The following is a 24,663-nucleotide window of genomic DNA, read 5'->3' as shown; positions in this document are numbered from 1 at the left end:
GAATTCCGTGCATGTCGGGGTTTTTTTGACTGAAGTGATTCACACGGAAAACGAGGGGCGAGTGAAGTGAGGTGAGTGCTGATTGCTCACAACATTGACTGTGAGAGCTGTGCGCTCCCGCTGCCTCCAAAGTGTCAGTATTTCTTTTGCTTTTACCATTTGAAGTTGATGACGGTTCCATTAATACATAAATAATTAAGCAGTTTCTATAACTCGTTATGAAATATTCGGCGTTATTTAACTGTATTTAATCTTATTCATGGGGTCACGGTTAGTGAACGAGCCTGATATCAATCCTGTGGCCCACTGAGATAAAGGCGGCCAAATCACGAGCCTAGGTTGCCCATCACTGCCATAAGACACAGGATCAAAAGTAGGCCATTCGGCCCATCGAGCCTGCTCTGCCATTCAATGAGATCATGACTGATCTGATGCGATAATCCTCAACTCCACTTTCCTGCCTTATCCCCATAACCCTCGCTTCCCTTACTGATTAATAAGGGGCACAGGGGAAGTCACCAGCAGCACAATTTTATAAGATCACCCCTGACATTGGTGGTGCAATTGCCAAGCCACATGGTTCAAGAAGGTGAAGAACACCCTTGTTATGGAACAAAGTACATCCTGTTTTCTAGATATGCTCGATACACTACCCAGGGTTTGCAAAGAGTGAACAATTACCGGCCATTTCGTTGCCACTGACGAATGAAGATTTAGCAGTTACTTACTGAATTAAACTAAAGTTCTCAACAAAGAACTTTATCCGCAGGAAGAGTGTGAAGTTGACAATTGCTGGTTTCTTTTTCGGCTGATCCTTCCATCCATTAGGTGCCACCTTGTACAGCTTAGTAAAATGGTCAAGAAAGAAAAATTCCTTATCTGTAAAATAACAGGAAGGGGGCAACATCTCACTGATTAGAATCAAATAGATGGCCATGCAAGTACTAATGCATTGGCTGAGAGAGCCACTTAATACAATCCAGTTTACTGTTCATTCAGCCTCGCCTCTTGGGCTAAATTTTCACCCGCGTTTTGAGATTCATGGATAGACCAATAGATAGAGCAAGAGAGGTGGGAGAAAGAGAGAAAAATAAGGAGATGAGATAGGTGGCATGATTGGAGAGATGGATACATCAAGTGCACTTAGATAAGCAAGAGAGGCAGAAAGAGGAGAGACTGAGGGAGGCTGTGAAAAATTTGATAGGTAAGGAGATCAAAAGGTAAATAGTTTAAGGGCTGGATTCTCCGCAGTCCCGTGCCGAAATCGCGTTCGGCGCGGGGGCGGAGAATTCAATTTCACGCCGAAATCGGGCCCGGCGCCTGTCCGGCAAATCTCCGGGACCCGTGAATCGGTGTGATCGCGGAGTACGCCGCGCGGCTGGGGCCCATTGACAGAGACCCGCCCATCGATCCTCCGCTCCCGACCGGCCGAGTTCCCGACAGAGTGGAACTAACCACCTATTGCCGGTCGGGATGCTCGCGTGGCGGCTGCAGACCCAATCCGCAGCCGCCCTGGTGGGGGGGGGGGGTCCTTATAGGTGGCCGGGGTTGAGATCCACACGGTCAGATCCTCGGGCGCACGGTTAGTCGGGGGTGGGGGGGGGGGGGGGCTCTAATTTCTGTGTCCGCCTCCGCGGTCCGAGTCCGCCATGGCACTCCGCGCCGTCGCTGGAGGCCGCCGCCATGCGCTTGCGCGGACTCAAATCCGGAAGTGCGGGGGGGGCCCTTATCCGCAGCTAATGTTGTGTGAATCACTTCGGGTCCCTGCCAGCCCCCTGCAGGGCTGGGAATGAGCTATTCCCAGGAATCTTCAGAGTAAAACTCCGGCGGGTTTACGCCGGCGTGGGGACATCGTCCCATTTTGGGAGAATCCGGCCCTCAAAATGCGTTAACAGGGAAAGCAGAATGGAGCACCCCTAGTGGCACAGAGAGTAGGTGCAGAGGTTGGTGTGATACTGAGCCAAACACACAAAGATAGGACTACCCCTCCCTCCCCCCAACTGTGACTTGCCATTGGCCACCAGTGGGATCTTCCAGTCCCGTTAATGTCTACAGTGTTTTGATTGGCTGGCCCATCCCCCCCGACGGGGTGGTAGGCGCGGAAGGTCACATCAGAATAAGAAGGTTGTGTTTTCATGTCCCACTCCAGGACGTGAGCATGTCATCCAAAACGATGGAAGAGATGCTACCTGATTCAGATTAATGATGTACTCCTGTAAACTTCATGTGTGTAAATACACGTTACAAAATGACTTTGGAATTTTATAATCTTCACCTGCGTTCCGACAACTCATGCCTGACCTTGCCTCCCCCACCCTCTCAAAAAGACCTGCACTCCTAATTAGCAGAAAATCATAGAGGGGAGACTTCTAGCACACCATCTGGAGAACATGGTACGGCAGCTTTGCTATCACACTTTCCCCCAGATGTCCCCTGCCAGCCATGAAATTTAATTTTCTTATTGGACCCGTGCCAGACTGTTCGATCGGCTCAAAGCCGCTGTTACAAAGTGTTACAAAAACCCGGCCTGACAAAGTCTCGGTAAAGATGTTTGGGGCTTTCGAAATCGGTCCCATCTTAATCGGCATAGATCAGAGGAGGTGGTGTGTGGGGCAGGGGCTGCGGAGGGAGGGGGGTTGGAATTCTGTACCCATTACAGAGCACTCTGCCAGCACATCGGCAGCAGTCCAGTGGAACGGTCGGAAAGTGGGCTGAGGCCCAGATAGATCAGGTGGCTGTGGGTCGGAGTGTCCGGGATGCACTGCCCTCGGCCCAGCTTCGAAGTCAAGCCTCCATCTCTCAATCCCTGCAAAGGGGTGGGGGCTTGACGGGGTGATTGCCGAGAAAATGTTTCTCCTGGCTGGGGAAATCGAAAACACAGAGTCAAAATCTCAGGGGGTCGACCGCTTAGGACCGAGGTGAGGAGAAACCCCTTTGTCAGTGGGTTAGGAATTCTCCACCCCCAGGGAGTGATAGACACGCAGTCATTGAGCAAATTCGAGCAAGCAGTCCTACAGAGGAAGACCATCTTCCGTTCTCCGGATGGGCGTACCCAGGAGGTACCGCAGAAGGTGCGCTGGGATACCCCTCGGCAGTCCACACGCAAGGACTACATGGGAATTGTTCAGGAATTTTCAACTCCCATTGGGAGATTGTCCCACACCAAAAGTTCCAAAACTTCGAGTTAACTTTGGATGGTTCCGACTCACTTAACAGAATAGAAAACAAGAAAAATAGGACTAAAAGCACGTCTAACTCCTTGATAACTTTAATCGGTCACCTGACTTCCCATTGGATTCCCCCGATTACCCCTTCCCAGCCACCTGACTACCCTCCCGACCCTGCCGACCACCAAACCCTGACCAACCCCACATCCTGAACTATTATCTCCAGCAGCTACCCGCCCCAACCATCTAACTCCTGACCACCAGTATATACCTCAAGCTGACTAGCGCCGTACCCCACAAGTACACTGACTACTCCCCCAACCACTTGACGATCCTCCATCCTGGGGGTTACCATTGATCAGAAACTGATTTGGACTAGCGACATTAATACTGTGGCTACCAGGGCAGGTCAAAGGCTAACAATCCTACAGCGAGTAACTCACTACCTGACCCCTCCCCCCCCAAAGCCTGTCCACCACCTACAAGGCACAAGTCAGGAGTGTAATGGAATACTCTCCACTTGCCTGGATGAGAGCAGCTCCAACAACACTCAAGAAGCTCAACACCATCCAGGACAAGCAGCCCCGCTTGATTGCTCCTCCTTCCACAAACATTCAAACTCTCCATCACCGATGAACAGTGGCAGCCGTGTATACTCTCTACAAGATGCACTGCAGGAACTCACCAAGATTCCTTAGGCAGCACCTTCCAAACCACCGACCACTACCATCTAGAAGCACAAGAGCAGCAGATACCTGGGAACCCCACCACCTGGAGGTTCCCCTCCCAGTCACTCACCACCCTGACTTGGAAATATATCGCCGTTCCCTCACTGTCACTGGGACAAAATCCTGGAACTCCCTCCCCAACAGCACAGTGGGTTTACCTACATCTCCAGGACTGCAGCGGTTCAAGAAAGTAGCTCACCACCATCTTCTGACGGGCAACAGAGGATGGGCAATAAATGCTGGCCTAACCAGCGACGGCCACATCTCGGAAATTAATTTTTAAAAATATATGTCGCCCACCTCCTCCCCTCCACCGCGGCTACCCTCCCAAACTCCCCCTCACCAACTAACTACTCCCCCAACCCCTGACAGCCCTCCCAACCCCGCTATCCACCCAAAGATCAACGCACCTCAACAAATCCCCTCCGACCACCCACTCTCCTCCACTGACCCACCCGACCCATCCTACCCTCGCCCTATGCACTTCCCTTCTCTCCCCATAGCTTGTCAAAGCGGCAGGGGCATTTATACTTCTCGGAATACTGCAACTGGTGTCATAAATAGGGGGCAGGGCTTTGCTTCCTCGGATGACCCTACACTCCAGCCGAAGGACCCCAGGAACAGGTACTCTCCACATCTCTCAGGAGGCTCGGGTCGGATGTCCAGGTGAGAGATGCAGAGCTCCATTTACTGGATGAAGAATTTGGAGCAGAGTGGGGACTCCACGGAGGATAGGCCCAACGTTGCAATTAGACCATGGCGAGTCCAAATTTCTTGGTCAGGGAAGGGCAGGGGATCCTAGGGGGGGGTGGCTGGAAGAGAGGGGTATTGGGGAAGAGTGGGAGGGTGGGGGGACAGAACTGGCCCTTAATTGACTAGCTCAGCACCTGAATAGGCCTAAGGGTGTACAGGCTGGTTGATGCCCGGCCTGTTGATTGCAAAAATCAACTTGCAATTTTCCAGTTGAAATCAAGTAGGAATTTCCGAACCTTGGAAAGCATAAAAACTGGATCATTGAGTTGCCTCAAAATCAAACAATAAAGCAGCTGTATTGTCTATTCTTGGCAGTGCTTCAGAAACCGCTAAGAACTGGGACAGAGGAGACTTTAATGGCGGGTAGGTATTTGCTGCCAACTCACCTTTCAGATAGGCAAGGCCAAAGTAGAAGTGCTCCACGAGGTTGGTATAGGCCACGACCATGTCAAATACATCACCGCCCTTGGTCTTCACGTCGCATTTCACCTCCACACACTGTCCGTTTGGTATGATAACACTGAGCTCGCGTTGTGACAAGTGCACTTTTCCTTTCTTACTCTGGAAAGAACAGGAGCTGTTACCCGAGCAAGGCCAGCAGCTGGTGATCACCCGTGGTCACATCAAGACGGAAATGGGTGCGTGTCGGAACACCGCAGATGTTTTCCAATCTAATTGCAAAGGTACCCTGGTGTCCCAAATGGAAAATAGAGATCCTGGCCTTCTACCCAGGTTGCTAAGTAAACATTATTAACCAGGGCAACAAAAATATGAATACTCTTTTAATTTTGTTGACAGAGACACGTGTGAAAGCTTTTTCTCTGGCACACATCTGGACAGACACAAGAATAGCAAATTTCAAAGGGAGCAGCAGTGTACACTGGATGAGAAAAGGGGGTTGATTAACTGGCAAGTCAGCTGTGATTGGTCGAGGCACTGCCATAATAATAATAATCACTTATTGCCACAAGTAGGCTTCAATGAAGTTACTGTGAAAAGCCCCTAGTCGCCACATTCCGGCGCCTGTTGGGGGAGGCCGGTACGGGAATTGAACCCGTACTGCTGGCATTGTTCTGTATTACAAGCCAGCTGTTTAACCCGCTGTGCTAAACCAGCCCCTTATGCCATGGAGATTGTTCTAGGTAACCATGCTTTTGTTTAATTCAAATGCCTGGACATGTTCCTTTTCCCTGCAGAGGACGGGTGCCTGCATATGAATATTTGTAGCTTCTAACAAGCAGAAGCGAGCCTGATTATTAGGCCAACTTATAATCTTAAATGGGTTCTTCGTGTGATCCTTTGCACACTCGGGATTGCGCAGCAAGTGTTGTCGAACTGCGGCACCGTATCGAACGTCAGGCACTGTATTCTGAGCTTTAATTTGTTTTTTTTACAAGAATTTGAAATCCTCCTAAATTTTTTCCCCAGTCCCCTATTTGACAATAAAATCAGCCAAATATGGCGGATGCTGGAATCCGAAACAAAAAGGGGTGAATGCTGGGTAAACTCAGCTGACGGAGTTAATGTTTTGAGTCGGCTGGAAAGTGTCACGGGCGACTCTTGCACAGCAGAAGGTCTTGTTGATAGGTCGGGGACTTGGATTCGCTGCCTGGGGAGCAACAAGCTTAAAAATAATTTAACCCAATTGCCGCAAGAGAGCTTGAAGTGTTTCCCCTGAGCGCAGGGATAAGTCCTAAGTAATGCCAGAAGCGATTCTGCTGAAAGAACACCGGAGTGACCCTATCAGTGTGCAACGCTTGAAGTGCACTTAAACAGTTATCTCCAATGTACGAGGCCATTTACCTTTTAATCAAGGGAGAGAGCATGCTGTCAGTGCGTGGGCATCTGTCGAGGCTGACAGCTTCTGAATGTGGCTTACAGGCGAGTCTCCTGGGTAATTGAACATGGGCTAGGGATGCGGCGCATTACTCCAACCAACAGTGCTGCCTGCCCATTGTCATTCCCCCGTTTATCTTGATGAGCACAGTGCACCAATAATTTACAAACATAAAAAAGGTCACACAGCAAACTGCATTGCTCACCACAATGGAGCCGGGTAACTCTAAAGGCATTGCAGGGTCCCCGGCCACTTTAATGAACTCTGGTCCCATATGTCGCTGCCAAAGAGAACAGGAAACATATCATAGAATCACATATCTCAGAAAGAGGCGACTCGGCCCGTCATCCCCCTGTCGGCTCTTTTCAAGAGTTAGTCCGACGGGCCCACCACTCTTTTCCCAGAGCCCTTCAAGCGTTTTCTTATCGAATAGGCAACCTATCCCCTTTTGAAATTCACCACCAAACCTGCTTTCGCCATCCCTTCAGGCAGCGCCTTGGAGACCTGGGATTTGAGGTCCTTCAACAATGCGAAGTCGAGCTACAGCAACACGGAAGACAGCGTTTCCCTCATAGCAACAAATCAGGGGCGTCATTCTCCGACCCCCCCCCCCGCCGGGTCGGAGAATGGCCGTTGGCCGCCGTGAATCCCGCCCCCGCCCCCGCCGAAGTCTCCGCTCCCGGAGATTGGGCGGGGGCGGGAATCCGGCCGCGCCGGTTGGCGGGACCCCCCGCTGGATTCTCCGGCCCGGATGGGCCGAAGTCCCGCCCAGGAATTGCCTGTCCCGCCGACGTAAATCAAACCTGGTGTTTACCGGTGGGACCAGGTGGCGCGGGCGGGCTCCGGGGTCCTGGGGGGGGGGCGCGGGGCGATCTGACCCCGGGGGGTGCCCCCACGGTGGCCTGGCCCGCGATCGGGGCCCACCGATCCGCGGGCGGGCCTGTGCCGTGGGGGCACTCTTTCCCTTCCGCCTCCGCCACGGTCTCCACCATGGCGGAGGCGGAAGAGACTTTCCCCACTGCGCATGCGCGGGAAACTGACAGTGGCCGCTGACGCTCCCGCGCATGCGCTGGGAAACTGACAGCAGCCGCTGACGCTCCCGCGCATGCGCCGCATTTCCGCGCCAGCTGGCGGGGAAACAAACGCCATTTCCGCCAGCTGGCGGGGCGGAAATCCCTCCGGCGTCGGCCTAGCCCCTCAATGTTGGGGCTAGGCCGCCAAAGATGCGGAGCCTTCCGCACCTTTGGGCCGGCGCGATGCCCGTCTGATTGGCGCCGGCTTTGGCGCCAGTCGGCGGACATCCCGCCGTTGGGGGAGAATTTCGCCCCAGATTCTGACAAGCCGATCATTGTTTTAGAGTTTCAGACACTGAGATATCGCAAAGAATGCATTTGTCTTTTAATGTGACGCACGCACTGACACGGTGGCCTGGATTTGGTCAGCGCAGAGGAAGCCCTGATAACAGGCCGGAAAGCCATTTGAGCGAGTACTGGATTTATTATCTGACAATCTAGCAGCTAATGAGGTGCCCATCAGCACTCCTATCCCTTTAAGGGATGAGGGCCAGCCTCCAAGAGCTGCTGCCCAATCAGAGGACTGGTGGCTCCTCAGTCTCAGCAGCGCCACCAGGCACGGTGGCCACTGCTGGAACTGCACTCAACTGCGAGTCTCAGCGATCAACGCTATTTGGATTTGGATTTTGCAAAGGATTGATAGTCGACAGAGGCAGTCAAGCAGGCTCCAACATAGAGTGGGGAGGAGGTGGGAGTAATGGCAGGTGAGGGCAGGGCAGCTACTGTCGTCTCGGAGCACCTCCGTAGGTCAAAAAGCACACAATTAGGAGGGCTCCTCCAGCCCCGAGCCGACAAGGTGGCTGCCAGGGTTCACCAGGCGGTCTCTTCATGGTGGAGGGAAGAGGCCCTTAACTGGCCACTTTCTGAAACTGAAATCTGGGCCTCTTCTAAGCTCGCCATTGGAGTCGCACACATTTCATGTTTGTGAATTTGTCGAATTGTCCCCGATATCCCTACACCACTGAGAGACCTTTTGATGTGTATCCCATTCTGCACTACCTCAGATACATCGCACTTCTCACCACTGCTGGCGTCACAAATTGTGTTACAACAATGAAGTACTTTTGAAGTGTAATCATTGTTGTAATGCAAGAAGCACTGTGTCACAGCACTGTGACGATGATCAATCTGTTTTTGTGATGCAGATTAAGGGATTAAGTATCAGACAGGACTCCGAGGAATAATCCCCTGCTCTTCTTCAAAATAGTGCGTGACCTTCTCTGTCCACCTGAGAGGGCCGAGAGGGCTGCAACTCAACATCTGCTCGGAGAGACAGTGCCTCCGGCAGTGCAGCACTCCCTCAGCACAATGCCGGTGACCGTCAACGTCGATTTTCTCTTTTGTGCTCAGTTCCTGGCCTGGGACTTGTGACTCAGAGGCACGGGACGCAGCTGACGCAGAATTAAATGTAGGTCAGGTCTTCAAAATCATGAAGGGGGCTGAACAGGGTAGATAGGGAGAAAAAGGACTGTGAACCAGAGGGCACCGATGTAAAGTGGTTTGCAAAAGGAGCAAATGTGATGTGACGAAAAACGTTTTCACCCAACCAGTTTGGGTCTGGAATGTGCTGCCTGGAAGTGTGGGGGAGGCAGGTTCAATCGAGGCGATCAAGAGGGGCGTTGGATGGTTATTTGAATAGAAACAATGCGCAGGAGTGCGGGGAAAAGGCAGGGGAATGGCAGGAAGTCACGATGTTCGTTTGGAGAGCCGGTGCAGACGCGATGGGCCGAATGGCCTCCTTCTGCGCTGGAACGGTTCTGTGGTTCTGAGATGGAAATCTCTCAGGGTGCTGCTCCCTGGAGCACCTGCGGGAATGTGACTTTACGGCCTATCTGGCACGTTCTGCAGTGCTGCAGACGAACAACTGCCCCCTCTCTAAAGGCTCCGTGAAGAGGCCGTGATTTTTTAGATCCTGAGAACCTAGCGCAAAGCATCTTGCGAAGAAGATAAGAGTGGAATTACAGCAAATTACTGCGGACGCTGGAAACTGAAACAGAAACGGGAAATGCTGGACAATCGCAGCAGGTCTGACGGCGTCTGTGGAGAGAGAGCAGAGCTAACGTTTCGAGTCTCGGTGGCTCCTTGTCAAAGCTTGGACAACAAGTCACCCAGAATCGAAACGTTCGCTGTGTTCTCTCCCCGCAGATGCTGTCTGTCCTGCTGAGATTGTCCAGCATGTTGTGTTTTTGTTTGTGTAACAATGGACGTCATGCTCTACTATAACAATCGCCCGTTATCCCCCCACATTACAAGAGGCCAAGGGGAAAGTTCGATGGGATCTTACCTTTCCCTTCTGGGGCAGTGAGCAGGCGACAGAGACAGCTCTCTGGGAAGAAATGTTTGCCTTATCAGCTTCTAGGTACGAGCCCCCACTCAACAAATAGCCACGTTCACTCTCCTGTTCGATTCCACTGGAGTTGATGCTTAATGTACTTATGGATCTTTTTGAGGAAACACGAAGGGAAAAGAAAACAATTATTCCCACCTCATTGAACAAACAACTTGAGTTCACACAGCGTCTTTTAAAAAAAAATGTATTGTCACAAGTCGGCTTACATTAACAATGCATTGAAGTTACTGTGAAAAGCCCCTCGTCGCCACATTCCGGCGCCTGTTCGGGTACACGGAGGGAGAATTCAGAATGTCCAATTCACCTAACAAGCTCATCTTTGGGGACTTGTGGGAGGAAACCGGAGCTCCCGGAGGAAACCCACGCAGACACGGGGGAGAACGTGCAGACTCCACACAGTGACCCAAGCCGGGAATCGAACCTGGGACCCTTTAACACAGACTTCACAAGAAAGAGATGATAGAATCCGGCTAATGTGTTGATACCAACTGTTTGGTATGTACTGGCTCATGTTATTGAAATGGTTTTTGCTGGCATGACATCAGAGGGCACAGGTTTAAGGGCTAAAATGCTGGGGGAACAAACTCAGCAGGTCTGGCAGCATCTGTGGAGAGAGAAACGGAGTTCACGTTTTGAGCCCCATATGACTCTTCGCACAGGCCTAAGATCCTCGGCAAAAGAAACGGAGGAGAGATGAGGAGAATCCTTTTCACTCTGCAAATTATGATGCACTGCCCCGAAGTCGGCTGGAAGTAGATTCAATACTGTTATGGGCCAGGGTTTAGAGAACCCCAAAGTGTATCATGGAGTTCACCTGACCCACAACTTTTAATAGATTGTGGTATGGGGAGCACACGGCCCACTCTACAGGTGTGGTACAGCAGAAATGGAAACGTATTTTTTAAAGCAAAACAATGTTTATTCTATGAACTCAAGTTCACCTTTTTAAAACATCCAGTGAACATTTCAGCAACCATCAATTCAAATACACCCCCCAAAGAATGCAACACAAAGTAATCCTTAATAACTTCCCAAACAACATCCAGAAGACCAGAAGAAACACCTTTTAACAGAAGCACATCAGGTTTACGTTCACTACTGAGAACATTTATAATTCTGAATTTACCAAATGATCAAGAGATAGTCTTTCCATGGCAGAGAGAACATCGGTACACCTGCTCTGTCTGGCTTCAGCTCCAACACTGAAAACAAAACTAAAACACACCCTACAGCACACAGCCTAAAACAAAAGTAAAAAGCTGACAGACAGCCCAGCTCCACCCACACTCTGACATCACTAATAAACACCCATCTCTTAAAGGTACATTTCTTAAACACCCATTTCTTAAAGGTACTCTCACATGACAATAGTGACTGTCCAAAAATGATGAAGCGCTTGAAAAGAAATAACATTTCCTGGGACGTGGAGAAAAAGTTGGGCAGTGGGGCTAATTGGATGAATCGTCCAGAGAGCCAGCACAGCAGGATGGGACAAACGGTCAACCTCCCGTCCCAGTTTAGCTCAGTTGGCTGGACAGCTGGTTGGTGATGTGGAGCAAGGCCAACAGAGATGTTATTCATGAAGGCCCCCAACTTCTCAACCTTGCCCCTCCCCGAAGGTGTGGTGACCCTCGGGTTAAAGCACCACCAGTCAGCTCTCCCCCCTCACAGGGGAAGCAGACCATGATCATCTGGGACTGTTGCGACTTTATTATCATTTCGAAACTCGTCCCGTCATGTCATTTTTCTTTTTTTGCTTATGGGTCAGTTATCGCAGGAAAGATTTTGCGACACCTTCGGGCAGGGCTCAGGAGCAATGGCCCTGGCTGAAATCACCCCCGGCACTCAATTTTCCCGTTTCTTTAACAAGCACAGACCTGGAGTTGTTCTCCGAGATTTCAATCATTATATTGACAGCGTCTTCACGGATGGAGCAAAAATCTTATTTTTTTAAAACTTGTACACGAAGGATCTCTTCAGCTCAGCATAATGATTTTTTAAAAAAGTGTGGGGGGTTTTTGCAGCTTTTTTGCCTTGTAGCACAATTAGTTAAATCACATTTAATCCGGGCATTGCACCACAGCTATAATGAATTACACTGGGCGTCTGCGGCTCCAGGTATTATTCTGGGTTTCAGCAATTCATATCATTAGCATAGCCCAGCTTCAGTTCCTTAAGATAATAATAATTATTGTCACAAGTAGGCTTACATTAACACTGCAGTGAAGTTACTGTGAAAATCCCCCGAGTCGCCACACTCCGGCGCCTGTTCGGGTACACTGAGAGAGAATTCAGAATGTCCAATTCACCTAACGACAATGTTCCTTTACTTGTCTAAAATCGAGCTAATTTGAGGAGGCGAAGACCTCTCATTCTCCTCACCGTCCCCCAGGCAAAGAATGTGGGGTAGGTGGTGCTGTTGTGGTATTGTCACTGGATCCAGAGACCAGGGGTAATGCTCTGGGCACACGGGTTCAAAATTAGTCAAAGTTGAACCCAATGAAGTGTGGAATTAAACAGTCTAAATGATGAACATTAAACCATTGTTGGAAAAACCCATCTGGTTCAATAGTGTCCTGGGGAAAGGAAATGGTCTGGCCTTCGAGTGGCATCCACAATTAATGGGAAATAATCAATATACCAAAATGACAAGTGCAGCGATGTCACTGGCGTCACTAAATATCGTAGAATCCCAACAGTGCAGAAGGAGGCCATTCAGCCCATCAAGTCTGCACTGACCCTTTAAACGAACCCTCCACCCACGTCCGCCCGCCCACCCTGCCCTATCCCTGCAACCACATAACCTAACCTGGGCACGAAGGGGCAATTTAGCGTGGCCAATCCACCTAACCCATACATCTTTGGACGGTGGGAGGATCGGAGGAAACCCACGCAAACACGGGGAGAAGGCGTAAACACCACACAGACAGTGATCCAAGGCTAGAATTGATCTCGGGTGCCTGGCGCTGTGAGGCAGCAGCGCTAACCACTGAACCGCCCAAATACATGCATTTATTTTTCAACAGTCTTCTGAAATGGGTGGTGCAGCTGGATCAGTAGCAGCTCCCGGCCTATCATAGTGGTTCACATATTGTGAATTATTATGGGCGGGGGGGGGGGGGGGGGGGGGGAGAGGGTTGGCATGAATGTGCAGCTCAAGGTAATCTCGTAACCTTGGTTCTAATGGCTTATGTACTCAACCCTCACCACAATTTAACCCATGAAGTTCCAGCATTGATTCTACTGGCAGAGTTCCGATTAGATTCCACACAGAAGGAATACCCTTCAACTTCAAGGATGAAAAGTATCTGTGAGACTTCTAATTATAGTTACTGATCAATCCAAGGACATTAACCGCACCTTCACATACAACTGTTTAATTACCCCGCGTGTTGTCTGCGGTAATATAAATCAGCAGGGGGTTGACAATGGCTAATAAGCATTAATTTAATTGAACAGTTTTGACTGTGTAATAAATAATCAGGGTGAAGCTTGAGTAGTGTGGAAATGTCACCCAGGTTGTGTGATTGAATTACTGCCTTAACTTTACTGCCTGGCATTTATTGTGACCGGCAGATCTCCTGAGGTGTTGGTCACAGTGAATATGAAGCTGGGCTGAAATAGGACAGGTGGTGTGATGCTAATAGGAACCATCGATTGGTATCATAAATTTATAACAGAGAGAGAGAGGCCGTTCATCTGGGGCTGTGTAGCACAGGGCTAAATCGGTGGCTTTGAAAGCAGACCGAGGCAGGCCAGCAGCACGGTTCAATTCCCGTACTAGCCTCCCCGAACAGGCGCCGGAATGTGGCGACTAGGGGCTTTTCACAGTAACTTCATTTGAAGCCTACTTGTGACAATAAGCGATTTTCATTCGTTCATTTCATTCATTCTAGTACCCCTGCGGCAGCCAATATTAATGCCCCTAAACGATTGCCAATTGGACGCACTGCTAACCCCAACCCCCCACCTCCACCACCGGCGATACCACCCCAGTGCCAGCAATAACCTGGCATCATTCATGTCAGTCTCTGATCATTTGGATGGGGTGGGGGGCCGAAATCAGAAGCCCACCTGGCATTTGGAAATCTTTAAGCTTCTTAGCAACCCGGGCCTCTGCAATTTTCCATTGCCCGCTGCTCTGTTCAGACTTTGGACACAGGGGGCTGGATTCTCCATTTGGAAGGCTATGTCCTGACTCCGGGGTGGGAACGGTGCCGTTTTGCGCCCGAGAAAATGCGCAAAAGCTTCACCGCTTCTCTGTCGGGTGGAGTCCAGCAGGCACGCAGCGTAAAGCCCCTGGCTCTATCTGCGGATACGGCCAGAGAATTGCCGGGTCTGTGGCCGCGCATGGCACCGGCTGCATGCGGACCTGGCCTGTAACCAGCCTCGCCACCCCCAGACCACCCCCCCCCCCCCCCCCCCCCCCCCCCACCAGTCCCCCCCTGCCCGCGGAACGGCTCCCACCCGACTGTGGCTGCGCTGGACTCAGTCCGCAGCCGCCTTGCCGGGATCTTGAATCGAAATAGCGCACGCGTCCCACGCCGTCGGGAGCTCGGCCCATCGGGATAGGACCTCAGGTGACGTCCTGAGGCCGTCCTAACGGCCTGCGGCGTACTCCTAGAGTACGCTGTTTTTGAGGGGGGGCGGGGCATCACAAAAACGGCGCCGTCCTCGATTTCGGCACCAACGGGAATACACCGGCCATTCGCCGAATACAATAGTGTTGGAGACTGGGGAACCCCGCCCAGCATGTTGGGGGGGGGGGGTTGGCACCGGTTAAATCGAGGTGGCACACGGGCGACAGAAAAAGCCCGCCACCTGGATCATGGTCGGCGGTACCAGCTAATCCTGCTGGGGAAGGTGGCATCATCTCCCCTTTTTTTTCGACCTCATCTGTGCCTTCAATGAATCCATGAAGACTGATTCTGAGAGCAGAGAGCCTTCACAATTCCAGCCGTGAACACTAGCAAGTGACACCTCGGCCTACAGTGTTGACTCTCAGAACCCCCAGGTTATATCATCGCACCGAGGTGTGATTCAAATCCCACTGTGATTGCAGCTGCAACACAAATTTGTCACTATTACTTTTTTATACATGTATTCAGAGTCACGAGAGCTGACTATATTGCGGCATCTAAAAACAAGCAAGAGGACACTCCCCTCACCTCCAACAAGGCCCAACTGTAACCATACAGCTCCACTCTATATTGACTCTTAGTTCACACTCGCCTGACCTATTTTCCCCTCACCCCACTCCATGCCTTGCCTCAGATATTGGTTGATTGCATTCTAAGCTTTGATCCCTATGTAGCAGAGTGACTGAAGGCCCATATTGGGGCATAGGCTCTGATGAGGACTCTGGCCCGCGACCCGCGAGTAAGGCTTTGCTTTAAGACCTTTAAACCTTTAAGAAGCTCCCTTTTATGGATAATTAGAATTAGAATGTAATTGGGAGTGGTCTTTCGTGCGCCCGGTGAGCATAAACCAAGAGGTTCAGGGGAAGCCATTGTAGTGTTTAATTGTTCTATGTTTGATTACTCGAGTCTGTTCACTATTGATGCTGACTGTGCTGGATTGGTTCAGCCTGGGTGTGGACTCAGAGAAATGAAAGCAAAGCTGTAAAAAGAGCATGGCGTAGACATTTTAAAGCACTGAATAAAATCTGTTACACACACAGACCTAGATTTTCCCTCCTGCGGGGCGAGAGAATTGTCTCGGGTGGGAGATAAAATTTGACGGACTAGTTAAAGGTCCGTTGACTTTAGGTGGGAATTTCCAGTCCCATGGCAGGGGGGAACAGATTCCACCCATAGAAACTAGTCATCGCTGCATAGATCCGAACTATAAAATGTATGACAGTAAAGGTAGGTTGGGAGCTGAAAAGTTAAAGGAGGCACTGTCTGGTCTGCATTAAAAGGAGGTACATTGATCAAGGTCTATTGCTTGAAAATCCACCACAACGGGGCCCCTGTAAGACTGCCCTGTGTCCATCCTGTTTCGCTGCCCTCAAACAAGCCTATTTCATCACATTCTATCCCACACGTCAACCACTAGCCCCATGTCTGGCACAGTCAAAGCCCACCTCGGCACGAGCATCAGCCCACACCCTGGTGTCCTGTCCCAGCGTTGTAATCGTATCGGAGCTTGGTGGGAGTACTGTGTACCCTAGGAAAGTTCTTCTTGCCTCCGAAGGAGCGCAGCAACATTACACAGGATTGATTCCTGGGCTGACAGGATTATCCACTGAGAAGAGATTGAATAGACTAGACCCTTATTCCCCTGGAGTTTAGAAAAATAAGAGCTGATCTTAAACATAAAACTATAAAGGGACTCGACAGGTAGATGCTGGGAGGATGCTCTCCTTGGCTCGGGAATCTCGTCACAGTCTCGGGAAAAGGGCTTGGCCATTTTGGACTAAGATGAGGAAAGATGTCTTAACTCAAAGGGTGGTAAACATTGGAGTTATCTAGTGCAGTGGGCTGCAGATGCTCCATCATTGATTAAATTCAACAGATAGCGATAGATTTACGGAAACTAAGGGAACCAAGGGATTTGATGGTTCAGGAAGGTGTTACCGAGGTAAAAGATCAGTCATAATCTTATTGAATGATAGAGCAGGCTCGAGGGGGCAAATGGCCTACTCCTGCCCCTAATTCTCATGTCCAAAACCAACTTTATATTACCTTTGTTAATATTTATCTTTATATCGGATTATTTTTTGCTATTTACACTTACAATTCAGTACCTTGTTGACAATAATAACAATATTTAAATTTTTAGATATATTTTTAATCACTAAAAATTGGTCCACTTCATATATGTTCAGGAATAAGGGGCGGGATTCTCCAACCCCCCGCTGGGTCGGAGAATCGCCGGGGGCTGGCGTGAATCCCGCCCCCGCCGTGTCCCGAATTCTCGGCGGGGGGCGTGTCCCGAGATTCGGCGGGGGGCGGGAATCACGCCGCGCCGGTCGGCGGGCCCACCCCCGGCGATTATCCGGCCCCGGCGTGGATTAAACCACCTACCTTACCGGCGGGAGCAGGCGGCGCGGGCGGGCTCCGGGTTGCTGGGGGGGGGGGGGGGGGGGCGCGGGGCGATCTGGCCCTGGTGGGTGCCCCCACGGAGGCCTGGCCCGCGATGGGGGGCCCACAGATCCGCGGGCGGGCCTGTGCCGCGGGGGCACTCCTTTTCTTCCGCCTTCGCCATGGTCTTCACCATGGCGGAGGCGGAAGAGACCCCCTCCCATGCGCATGCATCCCATGGGGATGACGTCAGCAGCGTGGACGTACCCAGGCCGGCGAAGTCTTTTTCGCCCCGGCTGGCGTGGCGCCCGAGGCCTTCCGCGCCAGCCGGTGGAGCGGAAACCACTCCGGCGCGGGCCTAGCCCCTCACGGTGAGGGCTTGGCCCCTAAAGGTGCGGAGACTTCCGCATCTTTGGGGCGGCCCGACACCGGAGTGGTTCCCGTCACTCCATCCCGCCGGGACCCCCCCGCCCCGCTGGGCAGGGGAGAATCCTGCCCAAGGTCACCTATTAGTTAAGTTGAAACTTTGCCAGTTCAAGGCCCAGATCTGGGTTTGAACTCATGTTCTTGATGGCGCAGTGGTCAGCATTGCTGCCTCACGGCGCTGAGGACCCGGGTTTGATCCCGGCCCCCGGTCGCTGTCCATGTGGGGTTTGCACATTCTCCCCGCATCTGTGTGGGTCTCACCCCCACAACTGAATTGGGTACTCTAAATGTATATTAAAGAACATTCTCGGCTTCAACGCTTCTTCAAAATAATCAACTAACTGAGGGGATTCAGGTCAACATTGAAAACCTTGGCCGGAATTCTCTTGGCCGTGGGGAATCTCCGTTCCTACCGGCAGTGCACCCTCGCTCCCGGGTTTCGCGGTGGTGTGGGGTGCCTTCAATGGGAAATCCCATTGACAAGCGGCGGGAAGAGAGAATCCTGCCACCAGCGAATGGCGTGCCGCCGAGAAACGGCCGGCTGAGGAACCGGAGAATCCCGCACATTTTGCCACAATTTTAAGCATTTCTCCCAATGTCCCGACTGACGCACTGCTCTCGACCATCATCGCCAGGACGAACCTGGCTATTCACCTCAAGGCTGAGTAAAATAAGGGCCCATGGTATTCGAGGCAATGTACTAACATGGATTGACGATTGGCTGTCAGGCAGAAGGCAGAGAGTTGGGATAAAAGGTTCTTTTTCGGAATGGCAACCGGTGACGAGTGGTGTCCCGCAGGGTTCAGTGTTGGGGCCACAGCTGTTCTCTTTATATATTAACAATCTAGATGATGGGGCTGGGGGCATTCTGGCTAGGTTTGCCGATGATACAAAGATAGGTGGAGGGGCAGGTAGTATGGAGGAGGTGGGGAGGCTGCAGAAAGATTTAGACAGTTTAGGAGAGTGGTCCAAGAAATGGCTGATGAAATTCAACGTGGGCAAGTGCGAGGTCTTGCACTTTGGAAAAAAGAATAGAGGCATGGACTATTTTCTAAACGGTGACAAAATTCATAATGTTGAAGTGCAAAGGGACTTGGGAGTCCTAGTCCAGGATTCTCTAAAGGTAAACTTGCAGGTTGAGTCTGTAATTAAGAAAGCAAATGCAATGTTGTCATTTATCTCAAGAGGCTTGGAATATAAAAGCAGGGATGTACTTCTGAAGCTTTATAAAGCATTAGTTAGGCCCCATTTAGAATACTGTGAGCAATTTTGGGCCCCACACCTCAGGAAGGACATACTGGCACTGGAGCGGGTCCAGCGGAGATTCACACGGATGATCCCAGGAATGGTAAGCCTAACATACGATGAACGTCTGAGGATCCTGGGATTATATTCATTGGAGTTTAGGAGGTTGAGGGGAGATCTAATAGAAACTTACAAGATAATGAATGGCTTAGATAGGGTGGACGTAGGGAAGTTGTTTCCATTAGCAGGGGAGAATAGGACCCGGGGGCACAGCCTTAGAATAAAAGGGAGTCACTTTAGAACAGAGATGAGGAGAAATTTCTTCAGCCAGAGAGTGGTGGGTCTGTGGAATTCATTGCCACAGAGGGCGGTGGAGGCCAGGACGTTGAGTGTCTTTAAGACAGAAGTTGATAAATTCTTGATTTCTCGAGGAATTAAGGGCTATGGAGAGAGAGCGGGTAAACAGAGTTGAAATCAGCCATGATTGAATGGTGGAGTGGACTTGATGGGCCGAATGGCCTTACTTCCGCTCCTATGTCTTATGGTCTTATGGTCTTAAGGCTCTTTTCTCTCATTGTGTGATAATCTGCGATTGAATTACAGACTTTAATTATTTATCTGAAGTCGTTTTAGAGCCTTGGAGTCATTTACAGCACAAATGGAGACCATTTGGCCCCATCAAGTCCATGCTAGCTCCCCGCAGAGCAATCTAGTCACTCCCACTCCCCTGTCCAATCCCCGGAGCCATGCAGGTTTATTTCCTTCAAGGAAATTTCCGTCTTGGAAATTATTGATTGATTCAGTTTCCACCACCCCAGTGGGCAGCGGGTTCCAAGCCATTACCGCTCATTACATAAAATGTCCTCACGGTACCCCCGCATCTCCTGCCCAAAATCTTAAATTTGTGTCCCATGTCTTTGTATGATTGACCAAAGGGAAGAGCTTTTCCTTGTGTACCTTATCTAAGCTTGCTATATGATCTTGTACACCCCTATCAAATCTCCCCCCACAGTCGTCCTTGTTCCAAGAAGAATAAACCACAGCCTTTCCAGCCCCACATTGTAATTTGTTCTAATATTATTCATTTATGGGGTGTGATCGTCACTGGGCCAGCATTTGTTGCCCATCGCTAGTTGCACCTTGGGAAGGTGGCGGTGGGCTGTGCCTGCGGTGTAGGTACAACCACAGTGCTGTCAGGGAGGGGGTTTGACCCAGTGACAGTGAAGGAACGGCCGATATATTTCCAAGTCAGGATGGTGAGTGGCTTGGAGGGGAACGTCCAGGTGATGGGGCTCCCATGTATCTGCTGCCCTCGTCCCTCTAGATGGTAGAGGTCGTGGGTTTGGAAGGCATGCCGAAGGAACGCTGGTGACCTCCTGCGGTGCATCCTGTAGATGGCACCATGCCGGGACTCACCAAGGCTCCTGAGGCAGCACCTTAATAAAACACCACGGAACCGTTCTGGTAAATCTCCCCTGCACCCTCTCAAGGACCCTCACAACCTTCCTAAAGTGTGGTGACCAGAACTGCACGCAATAATCTAATTTTGCAAAATCTGGCAATTTGATAATGGCATATGCGATTCTATACACTGGTCAAAGTATTATATATTTCTGGAACTATTATTAATACACATCTTCGAGCAGTTCTATGCTACGTGCATTATTTACACCGTCATGTTGTTTAAGGCAAATGTAATTATTCTATTTCCACTTATTTTCTCATTAGCAGAAGGCATATCGCCACCACCTCCTCCTCGGGGCCACTTGTGATGTATAATAAATGCTGCCAGTGATACACGCTGCGAATGTATTGTTTTTAAAGATGTATCAGATGGTTCTCATATTCAGGGAGCTGCAAAGAGTGAACACATTTCTTTATGTAACTGTGGCATATCATGCCGACACAGATTGATTTCAGTCGCAGAACAGTCTTAAGTCTCTCCTTATCTCCCTTCCCAATTTGAAGGGGGAGTTCATTTCTTATCCTATGCTTGTTCAACAATAAAATGCTCTTGTATAATATCGTTAACAAAGTAATGGCCGGAATTCTCCGGTTGTTGGGATTCCCTTTTCCACTAGCAGCGCACCACCCCCCCCCCCCGCCCCCCCCCCCCCCCGCGCATGGATTTCCCCGTGGCGTAGAGTGGCTTCAATGGGAAACGGCCCAATGGTTAGCACTCACAGCGCCAGGGACTCAGGTTCAATTCCGGCCTCGGGTGACTGTCTGTGCGGAGTCTGCACGTTCGCCCCGGGTCTGCGTGGGTTTCCTCCGGGTTCTCCGGTTTCCTCCCACAGCCCAAAGATGTGCAGGTTGGTTTGGGGTTATAGGGGTACGGGAAAAGGGTGGGGGAGTGGGCCTGCGTGGGGTGCACTTCCAGAGGGTCAGTGCAGACTCGGTGAGCCGAATGGCCTCCTTCTCTGCACTGTAGGAATTCTATGGCGGGAAGAGAGAATCCCGCCGCCAGCGAACGGCGGGCCGACAACAAACACGTGGCTGGGGGATTAGAGAATCCGCCCAATATGTCTCAAGGTGCTTCACAGGATTTCTTTTTAATTTAAAGTACCCAATTTATTTTTCCAATTAAGGGGCGATTTAGCGTGGCCAATCCACCTACCCTGCACATCCTTGGGTTTGTGGGAGTGAAGCATGAATTGGATGGGGATAGAGGGATACGGACCCCGGAAGTGTAAAAGGTTTTAGGTTAGGCGGGCCGCATGGTCGACACAGGCTTGGAGGGCCGAAGGGCCTGTTCCTGTGCTGTACTTTTCTTTGTTCATTGTTCTTTGAGACCCACGCAGACACGGGGAGAGTGTGCGAATCCACACGGACAGTGACCTGGGGCCGGGAACGAACCCGGGTCCTCGGCGCCGCGAGGCAGCAGCACTAACCACTGCGTCACCACGCCGCACTGCTTCACAGGATATTGGACCGTACTGAGCCTCATAAGGAGACGTGTGACCAGCTTTGTCAAAGTGATGTGTTCTGTGGAGCGTCTTAAAGAAGGAGAGTGGTGTAGAACGGCAGAGACGTTTAGTGAGGGAGTCCAGAGTGTAGTGCCTCGGCAGCTGAATCCACGGCGATCAACATTGAGTCAACATCGGGGATTGCACGAGAGGCAAGAACTGGAGGCATGCAAAGGTCTTAGAAGCTGGGGAGGGTTACAGGGATAGGGTTGAGTCAGATCATGGAGGTGTTCGGAAAGGAGGATGTGAATTTTTAAATCCTAAAATGTTCCGGCTCCCACTCCCAGAAGATCCACCAGCCTTTCCATACTCTCATTCTCACCTTGCCCTCCTCAAGGGCAATTAGGTTTGGGCAATAAATGCTGGCCTGCCCAGCAATGCCTGTGAAGGAATACATTTAAAATAAAAAGAATTGAAACGCTTTATTTCGTCGGAACAAAACACACTCCAGTTCCAACCAGGAAGATACACCTGATAATTAAACGTCTTCATCAGAACATTAGTGGCAATAATTGACTTTATCCCAACGCTGACAGAAATCAAATTATGTAAAATTACTGTCACCATCATTTCGAAGGGGAATATTCTTACAACTGAGGCTCACAGTCTTTCCGAGGAATGGAAAGAGGTTGCTAAATGAGAGCGAAATGTTTGCTCCGTGGCTGAGTTACCTGTCCGTGAGGGGTCGGTAGCGGCTTGCTCTGGAATTCCTGTTTTCCGCTCTCCAGTCCTCCTGTTGATGCCAGCTCCCTAAAAAACACAAAACCAATTACTTACAAAGCCACACCACTCTCTAATGACAAGAGGCGGGACACGCTGATTCCGTCACCATCAGTCAGTGCACTTAATTCCACACAAGGCATTTCGAAAAGCGACATAAGGTTTTCACTTCGGATAATAATTCGGTGCATTCCATCTTGGGAAGGCAACAGTCCCTTTCCCTCCCCCGAGTCATCGCTTGTGTCACTATACCTTGAAAATGTCTTTCAACCACCCATAAAGCGTTAGCGCCCGGTTCCTCACCCAGTTGAGCGATGCAGTCGCAAAAGTAACACTAAAAATAGCAATCTCTTTATCTCGGAGAATAATACGGTTAATCTCTCTTCATTAGTCAGCAGGAGAGAGGCTAATAATCTGTCTTTTTAAGCTACTGCCTTGATACTTCTTACCAGGGGCCAGATCAACAGCTGAACACAGAGATAGCAGACATCTGAGATTGTGTTTGAGGCTGGAACATGCCCAAGAAGTTTGGTAATGTCACAGAACCATGATAGTAAAGCGCCTACAATTTATTAATACTCTCTCAACTTCATGAATGTCAAGCTTTGAGCAAACTCCCAGATGCCTGGGAGTAGAATCATTGAATCTGTGGCATGGGAGACAGGCCCTTCTGCCCAACTGGTCCATGCCAGCCAAAAAGCCCATCTAAGCTAATCCCATTTGCCTGCATTTGGGCCATATCCCTCTAGACCTTTCCTATCCACGTTTCTCTCCTAATGCATAGAATTGTAGTAGAGTAAGTGATAAATAGTGGCTCTTTCTATCATTAATCATTTCTCTTCAGTTTATCGTTGAGCATGCATTGAAAGAAACAATTCCCACATGTATCTGCCTGCTGAACAAAGGATCCGGATCAAGATCAGGCCCAGTTGTGAGATCACACTCCTGGATCAACCAACCTGCTGACACTCACTCATTGGACGCACAGGTGAAGATTTCCCATTTGGCTGAGGTACCTGAAAATGGCTCGGTTCTGGGTTCCAAAGAACTGGCAGGGGTCAGTGGAGTCAGCAGAAAATAGGGACAGGGTGCCTCCAGAATAAACAACATTACATGACTGGGAGGGTGACAGCCAGGACCTCCACCACCTCATTTGAGTTTTCGCAAATTCTTATTCTCTGAACACATCCATTTAATTTTGGGTGAAGCTAAGACCTGGGCCGCGATCTATCCGCCTTGTCGGGCCTGACTCGGGACCACCCAGACACCATGGCAGTGTCCCCTAGTTCCTGGCACTGCTGGGGTGCCCAGGTGGCACTGCCAGGTTGTCATGGTGGCATCCTGCCCATGCTGGGGATTGGGCCAGAGGGTGCCCTGCCCTTATGAGGTGGAGTATTGGGCTAGAGGACCCCCTTTGGTGAGTTGGGGCTTTTGGGGGGGGGGGGGGTTCAGAGGTTATGGTGAGGGGTTCAGAGATCGGGCCTCCATTTTAAAATGGTGCCGTGACCTCTTCCCGCACTGGTGAGCGGAGCCCGTTCGTGAGGAAAATGGGACTAAGTGCGGCGTTGGTGGGGTGTTACCCACCGAGGCCCAGAAATGGAGCAGAGTCCTGTTTAATAGTGGGGTCACTATAGGCGCTGCCAACGCTGGGACACACACGGCTAAACGTGCCCGACACGGGACTCAGTTACATTTCCGTTAAATCGCGCCCTCGATTACTCAGAAAAAATAACGTAGGACCAATATTTAAATAGGGTGATCAACCTTTTGGGCTGTAGATGGTTACCTTATTATCTGTGTGTGTGTGTGTGTGAATGTTCTATTTAAAGTTAGTTACATCTGTTTTATAAAATAAATGTTTGATTTCATACAATCATAGAATCCCTACAGAGCAGCAGGTCATCTGGCCCACTGAGTCCACACCAACCCTCTGAAAGAACACCCTAGCTAGATCCACTCTCTCTATCTCTCTCTCTCTTCCCCCCCCAACCCCCCACCCCCCCCCCCCCCCCCCCCCCCCCCCCCGCCCCCACCCACACACACAACCCCATCTAACCTTTTTGGACACTAAGGGACAATTTAGCACAGCCAGTCCACCTGACCTGCACAGCTTTGGACTGTGGGAGGAAACCGGAGCACCCGGAGGAGACCCACGCAGACACGGGAGAACGTGCAGACTCCGCACAGACAGTCGCCCAAGATCGGGGTCGAACCAGGGTCATTGGCGCTGGGAGGCAGCAGTACCTGGCAGATAGGTCAGCTGGGGCGGTCCTTGGCTGGGGCGGTCCTTGGGGCGGGGTGTATCCGCACCCCGGGGGGGGGGGGGGGGGGGGTCCCACGGTGGGCTGGCCCGCGATCGGGGCCCACCGATCT

At 50.8% G+C, this 24,663-nt stretch overlaps 1 protein-coding gene across 4 annotated transcripts in view; it reads right to left on the bottom strand.

Annotated features, from left to right (window-relative positions):
• ptpn20 (protein tyrosine phosphatase non-receptor type 20) overlaps positions 1-24,663 on the bottom strand; it is a 402,784-nt gene that overhangs the window by 215,617 nt on the left and 162,504 nt on the right. For all 4 annotated transcript variants that reach the window (XM_072491743.1, XM_072491746.1, XM_072491744.1 and 1 more), the window contains 5 exons: positions 22,242-22,320; positions 9,843-9,999; positions 6,691-6,765; positions 5,035-5,209; positions 729-879 (listed from right to left, as the gene is read on the bottom strand). In XM_072491743.1, coding sequence (XP_072347844.1) covers positions 729-879; positions 5,035-5,209; positions 6,691-6,765; positions 9,843-9,999; positions 22,242-22,320 — 637 coding nt within the window. The remainder of the gene's footprint in view (positions 1-728; positions 880-5,034; positions 5,210-6,690; positions 6,766-9,842; positions 10,000-22,241; positions 22,321-24,663) is intronic.

Source organism: Scyliorhinus torazame, chromosome 28, assembly GCF_047496885.1.
Source record: "Scyliorhinus torazame isolate Kashiwa2021f chromosome 28, sScyTor2.1, whole genome shotgun sequence".
In the NCBI taxonomy this organism is placed as follows: Eukaryota; Metazoa; Chordata; class Chondrichthyes; order Carcharhiniformes; family Scyliorhinidae; genus Scyliorhinus; species Scyliorhinus torazame.
This window is presented reverse-complemented; position numbering and strand designations above follow the sequence as displayed.